Source organism: Trypanosoma grayi (genome assembly GCF_000691245.1).
Source record: "Trypanosoma grayi strain ANR4 Tgr_912_V1, whole genome shotgun sequence".
Taxonomy (NCBI): domain Eukaryota; phylum Euglenozoa; class Kinetoplastea; order Trypanosomatida; family Trypanosomatidae; genus Trypanosoma; species Trypanosoma grayi.
In genome coordinates this window covers 1-6794 of record NW_008826531.1, presented here as the reverse complement: position 1 = coordinate 6794, position 6794 = coordinate 1, and the positions used below count along the sequence as shown (strand labels likewise).

General features: G+C 56.0%; 3 protein-coding genes across 3 annotated transcripts; all 3 read right to left on the bottom strand.

Annotated features, from left to right (window-relative positions):
* Positions 1-104: 104 nt before the first annotated feature.
* DQ04_09121020 (hypothetical protein) lies at positions 105-2207 on the bottom strand (the record flags this gene model as incomplete). The annotated part of the gene is made up of 1 exon (XM_009315818.1): positions 105-2207. One exon carries the CDS (start codon positions 2205-2207, stop codon positions 105-107), a length of 2103 nt encoding a protein of 700 aa, XP_009314093.1.
* Positions 2208-2636: 429 nt separating this feature from the next.
* DQ04_09121010 (chaperone DNAJ protein) lies at positions 2637-4955 on the bottom strand (the record flags this gene model as incomplete). Its single annotated transcript, XM_009315817.1, has 1 exon — positions 2637-4955. One exon carries the CDS (start codon positions 4953-4955, stop codon positions 2637-2639), a length of 2319 nt encoding a protein of 772 aa, XP_009314092.1.
* A 598-nt stretch (positions 4956-5553) lies between these two features.
* DQ04_09121000 (hypothetical protein) lies at positions 5554-6606 on the bottom strand (the record flags this gene model as incomplete). The annotated part of the gene is made up of 1 exon (XM_009315816.1): positions 5554-6606. The coding sequence occupies one exon, from the start codon at positions 6604-6606 to the stop codon at positions 5554-5556; it is 1053 nt and encodes a 350-aa protein (XP_009314091.1).
* Between the last annotated feature and the right edge of the window lie 188 nt (positions 6607-6794).

Below are 6794 nucleotides of genomic sequence, written 5' to 3'. Positions count from 1 at the left end.
AGAAATCTGTTGTGTGAGACAAATGATTGTGAAGTGTGCATAACACCAACTTCATCCTTCAGGAGCGATTGGGCCATCACACACCAGCGCTACCGTCGGCATCATCAATGCGGATCACCGCTGGTGCACTGCTTCCTCGACTTGGGCAGAAGACCACGGCTGAATGCCCGCATGGTGTGTAAGTCACGCTTGTCGAGCCCCATCTCTAGCGCGAGCTGGCGGGTGCGGAGCGGCAGGAACTCATTCTCCGGCGACACCTCCCGCATCATAGCAGAGCACGTGAGACGGTGACCCTCCCACTGCCGCCATTCCACAGCCTTGCCGCAGTCCATGCAGAGGACGATCTGGTGCTTCTCCTGATGTGGAATAAGACGCTCCAGTGGAATCCGTGTGTTACACTCGCTGCACCACCGCACATGCCGAATGCATTTGTCCCAATGCGTGTAGAATTCTGCCGTTGGCACATATGACTTGCAGTTGCGGCACCACTGCTCTGCCGCGGTGGAAATGGGACGGTTGGTGATGCGTTGGTAGTAGATGCGCGTCGGCTCATGCACCATCCCATCGAGGCGAACAAAGGATTGTGTCCGATGCATGCTAAAGTCATCAAAGGAGCGCATACGTGCGAGTATGTTCCCAAGATCGTTAGTATCTGCAAGACGACTGCAGTCAATATGGACGTTGTACGTGTGCTTGTATCCAGTAATGTTCATTGGCGAGATGCAGTGACGCGGAAAGAGCGGAAACTGCTGCAACTCGTAGCGCACCTCTGGGTAGAATGAGTGGTAGACGCTGACGCGCATCCGCGGCACATCCACCGTGCGGTGCACCGATGGGAAGTGCACAACGAGTACGTGCTCCTTCACCTGCAACACCTCGCCAACGGTACCAGCAGGCACACCGAAGGAGGCAGGAGCGTCCAACAGGAGATGGACCGATGCCCCAACGTCGAGGTTGAGGGAATCGACTAGACAGAAGGACTGTGGTAAGGAGGACTGCAACATCATGTTAACAACGTAATTCCCAATCTCCGTGCGTTTAAGCGTGCGGAAGCGAGGCGGCAACACACGGATCGCCGGCTGCTTTGGAAACCGCGATGTAAACTTCACGATGGTTTCCACATTAGAAATCAAATCTTGTGGTGGAAGTGATGTGCTCCTTCCGCTGCTGCTGTGCCTGCCACTGCCATTGTCCGGCTTGAGGGAACTCGCCGCTGTTGTGTCTGCAGCGCCCACATCAACGTCGTCTGCATTTTCCCCGTCTTCGTCGTCGGCATCTTCCTGTGCTGTCGGCCTCCCTTTGGTCGATCGCACCTCTAGTTCCTCAATATCTTGCGACGTAAGCAGGCCGCAGTACGCCTTGTTAACAAGTGCCGTGAGCCGCCGGGCCTGGCCGTGTATCTTCTCCAGCAGACGCTGTCGAGGAAAGAGCTCGTCCCAGTTGTCTAGTTGGTAGATATAGCCCCCTGTGTCACTACCGGGGTGCACCGACAGGCGCCAGAAGTCTGCTGCAGCAAACACGCGGAGGCCACCGAACGCCTCATTAGGCCGCCCACGCAGCTGGCGGCAAACTGTGTCCATCGACAGAATGATGGTCGGTGCTATTTGATGAACGGCGTCGAGGATCAACACGTCGACCGTCCGCAAACTCGGCACGCAGCCGGCGTATGTCGCCTCGCACAGCCGCGCGTGTCGTTCCAACGTGCCGTCAAGCTGGTCGCGTGAGGGAAGCTCCTCACGGCCCATGTAGCGCAGTCCAAGAAAGTGGTACAGCAGCAGCCCTTCGAAGCGGCAGGCACGCTGTGCATCCGCCGACACATACGCCACCTTTTTCTGCTGCGTCTCGCAGGCCTCGCCAATAGCCTTGAGAATTGTCATCTTGCCTGTGTGGTAGGCACCGCAGAAAATCATATTCTGCGGTGACGCGAGGGCCTCCGCCACGTACCGCTGCGTCGCCGCAGCGTTCTTGTGCCGCAGCACATGGATGTCGCCTCTGAAGCCGTGTGTGTCGACCTCACGCACGAGGTGCCCAAAGCCACGCGCAGTGCGAGACAAGGGCAGTGAGAAGAGCGCCAGTGACCGGCGCACGCCATTGATGCGCGCCGTTGATGAAGTTGCTGCATGAAAGACGCCACGGGCAAGCGTACCGTTGGCGCAGTGACTACCGTTCCTGCGAATAGAAGCAGCGACGAACCGAGGGCGAAGCATACGCCCCGTAACGAATCGCTGATCTGCGGCGAAGAAGCCAAACAAAAAAAAAGAAAAACTTTTTTTGTTTGTTTGGCCACAAACNNNCCCCCCCCACCCCGAAAAAAAAAAAAGAAGAGGATAACATGAGGGAAAAACAAACGCAAGTTTGGAAGAGCAGGCGCTAACACATTGGGTGAAAGAAGAGGTTCTTTTTTTTTTTTGTTTGATGTCTTTGTTGTTGCATTGTTGAGTATGTAAAGAAATGAGCGAGAGAGGGAGGATAGGCGAACCATCCCTTTCCATCGCTACATTCTATCTTTTAAGATGCTATAAAAAGCGTGCACGAGCATGTCTGTGTGTGTGTGTGTGTGTGTGATTTGATTCGCATGTATGTATACTTCCCCACTCGCTCCTCCCCTCATCAATGGAGGATGGCTTATCAATCAATCAATCAATCAGGTGCTCGCGCCGCGGAAGCTCCACTTCATCTTCGTCGCTCACTGTAACGGTGTGCCGCTTCCGCTGGAACCAATACACAATTACTAGCTCTTTCCGTTCCGCTGTGAATGGGTCGGGGTCGGTGAACCCAACGAGTTTGCTCTTAGACCCCCTTGGCAAAACCAGCTTCGAGTCCTGCACAAAATTCTGAAGTGCGGCCGTCACGTCCAACACAACAATCGAGGAGACATCGCCGGCTCCTTCAGCAGCCGCACCTTCCGCCTGTGCCGAAGGTGCTGTCGTCGGCTCGGACTTCTTCGCCCACCAGCGCCGCCACCACGGCGCCTTCACCGCCGCGCTTCTTGGCTGCAGCTGCAGCGCCTCCGGGTAGCGGGGGTTCAGTACGCCGTACTTCGCGTTGATGATAACGAGGCCAGCGATACTTTCCTCCCGCAGGCGGTTTCGCATGACGCTGTGCTCCAACGCCCTCTGTTCATGTGCAGTCCGCATCCGCGCCACATCCATCTCTGGCTGGTGCCGCAGACGCTCCTGCCGGTAGCGCGCAACTATCCGCCCGCGCTGGAAGGGCCGCCATACGATCCGTGCAACACGATACAGTACGTATGGCGCTGCAGCCCACATCAGCGCCATCTGAAGCCTCTGCGAGGCGAACACTACAATGGGAATGCTAATGCGGCGCTCACCGCGCGCGTAGAGCAGTGAAATTTCCTGGATCGTCATGAATCCAGGGTGGCGGGCGTTGTACGTTGAAAAGTAACTTGACATCGGCGCCAAGGTAGAGAAGCCGATGCCAAAGTGCTGCCACTTGCTGAAAAAGTACCATGCCTCAATACCGTAACGAAGGTTCAACGTGGCACCCATCAACCCAAAGGTCGTGAGCACGCGTCCTTGTGCGGCGTCCTCCTTCTCCGCGTCACTATCACCGTACACAATGGGTCTCTCATCGTACATGTGAACGCCCAGATTGTTGTAGCCAATGAAGGTGTATATACCCCTCTTCACGCCATCCACACTGCCTCCAAAGATACCGGTCTTGAAGAGGCCGTGATCTCTTAGAGACATTACCCAGGAGTTTTGCAACGTGTACATAGACGATAGCCGCCGATCTAGGGATAATTCAAACTTCCTCAACAGATTCACACCGTCAAGGGCAACCAACTTTGTCTTGAGCGTCCACATCACGTTGAGTACACGTTTTCGAATAAAGGATATCTTTAGCCATTTCACAGACACGTTGCACGCGCAGGCGTACATGTTGATATCGTCAGGTTGGTACTCCATGATTGTCTTACAGCCTACCCGCGCTCGGTTCCCTTCTTGGGAGGCCGTCGTCTGAATCCACACCCCAAGCGTCGGCGTCACAACATGCTGGAACGAGTGCCTAAAGTTAATTCGCCTGGGCACTGCCGCCAGCATCGCCTTCTCCATGAGTGAGAGCTGCGCACGACCTGCAGGCGTTTTTCGTAGGTGACGACCCACAGAAGTGGCAACGGCAGAAGGAGAAGAAGGAGCAGCAGCATCATTAACGTTGTTGTTGCCCCCCGACGCCCTCACGATCTGTTCCCGAAGCTTTGCTTGCATCCCCTCATTAGGGACGAGCACAATCTGGTGGCGTCCGTCAATCTCAACCTCCTTCGCCACCATAACCTCTGACTTCAGCTGCGGCGTCGCAACATCAGCGCCAGTGCTCTCCCGCTCCGATGCCTCTGACACAGCATTGCTCGCTGCAGCCTGAGTCTCCTCATTCGAAGCCTCATTGGGAGGGCCCATGCCGGTGTCGTCCGCCTTTTCTTCTGAATGAGGTAGTGCAGGAACGGAGCTGACCACCCTGGGGAGGAAGAAGTGTGCAATGGAGTACGTCACTGTCATGCTTGATGTCGCCGAAAGCATCTTTGCCAATCCACGCAGTTCCGCTTCTCGCTCCAGCGTACTCAAGTAGTGCGCAATGTCCTCACGTCGGTTTACATTCTGAGGAATGAGGGCTAATCGGTTAACACCCTGCTCCCCACTTATATCATACGCCACGCGTTGCTTCTCGTCAGACAGCACCGTGTACGCCTCCTGGAGTTTCTGAAACCGCTCGTTCATCAACTGCTGTACATCCTCTGTGTCACCGCTGTGTTTGTCTGTGTGGTAGCTCTGACTCAGATGCAGGAAGGCCCGTCGAATTTGTGTTTGTGACGCATTCTGTGATACCCCGAGAGCCGCGTAGTACCCGCTCGGGTCCGGATCCTTCTTGGCGTCGTGGCCGCCAAAGTCCCGCAGGAGTATGTACTCACGCTCGTCTTCAGCGTCTGATGTCGCCATATTCCGTCTTTCCTGCGTACGCCTTTGTCGTTCCTTCAACCACTATCCGTACAAGACGTCCTTCCCGTTCCGCTCCCCTGGGATTATTATTCGATACCCTATACGTGATCCTCCGTGAAGGACGAAGAAAGCATGGAGAAATATAGAAACAAGAGCACACGACAACGACGGCAGCAGCGGCAGCAACAGCAAGGCAAAAAAGAAAGAAGGAACGTCATACAGTACAAGAGGGAACTGTCCACTCGGCCCAGTTGAACTCGGTATTTGTTCGGTAGACTCCTCACGAGATTCTGCAACAAGGAAATCCGAACAGGGAGAAGCAAGCAAACACGAATAAATTTTCTAAGAAAAAAAAAGGGGGAAGGCACCCATTCGAATGGGCACGAACTCAAGAAAATTGGAACGGCTGCGTGAGGAGGGCCAAATGGACAAGGAATTAAAATACATGACATATGAAAAGAGACCAAATGGCATCCCACCATCACCACGCATCCCATCTCCCCCTTCCCCACCCTCTAGTCCTTCTTCATTGTTATTTTCCTTGTTGCTTTCTTCTCGGTGCATCTGACTTCATTCGCTCGTGTGTCATGTCACTTCGCTAATCGCTGGGCAGCACTCGCCCACGGGCCCCACCAAGCGCAGTGGCATTCGCCATGGGCCCCGCCGCCGCCCCGTAGCCATGCAGGACGGCGTGCAGCGGACTAAAGCGCGAAGACCACTCCTTCTGCGCCACTTCGGCGCCTGAGGTGCCCCACAGTTCTCCCCACAGCTGCGGAGCGCCGCTGGCAGACGTGATCTTGATCAACACATCGAACCAGGCGTCGAATTTGTCACGCACCTCCGTGGCGAACACAATGGTGCGTTCCTCGGTCACGAAGAAGAGGCGGTAAAAAGTGCGCTGCGTCGCCTGATCGAACAGGCAATCCGGGCGAAGGTCCATTACGCGACTGAGCTTGAGCTGCGAGAAAAGCATTAGAGACGGACGAGGACCTGGGCCCCAAACCAGCGTACCGCGCTCTGCATCAAGCCAGACGTACCGCTCATGCACCTTCCCCTGCCGTGTCCACTTGAGAAACCAATCACCTCTCTGTAGCACCCCAAGTGCGGGGCCAGCAGCAAGATACACGGAAGATAGGCTTTGATGGCCCCCTGAGGAGTCTTCTGAGGCGCGTTGGCCGCAGATCCCACTCTCTGAGGCGCGTTGGTAACCTTTCCATACGTTCGAATCGTCCTGGTAAATAGAGAAACCAGGCGGCACACGATAATCCGGGGAGCAACAGAAGTTCTCAAAGGTTTGGCGGCGGAACGGATTTCTCTGTGTAAAAGCACTTTGCACAACAAACTGTTGCTTCTTTTGTTGTTGGTGTCGTTGTTGCTGTTGTTGACCTTCCGGCGGAGGGCTCATCGGTCGCCTCGTCGACTCTCCACTCTCTCTACCACTGCCATTACGCGTCGGTCTATCTTGCGGGGCGCTATCTTCCAGCCTTGTGCTCCGCAAGCTTGGCTGGCCAATACGGGCTGAGGGTTCACGAGAGTCTTGAGCAGAGTAAGCCACGCGCGGCCGCTGCGTGTCGCCGCTCAGGACGTTTTGTCGTGGCGCCCCGCTCGTCGACATGCTCGCACGATCCGCCTCCACGTCCACCACCATCATCGTGCCGGAGTTCGGGCCGCGCGAGCGTGGCGGCTGGGCCGGACCCGCCTGTTGGCGCGGTCCCTTTGTTTGCTCCCATCGCGAGGGTGGTGCTGACGGGAGAGCTGCCTCGTCTCTGCTTGCCGTGCTGCCGGAGGCAGACGATCGGGCGGCGAGCAGCACGACCGGCGAAGGCGGCAGCGGCGGCG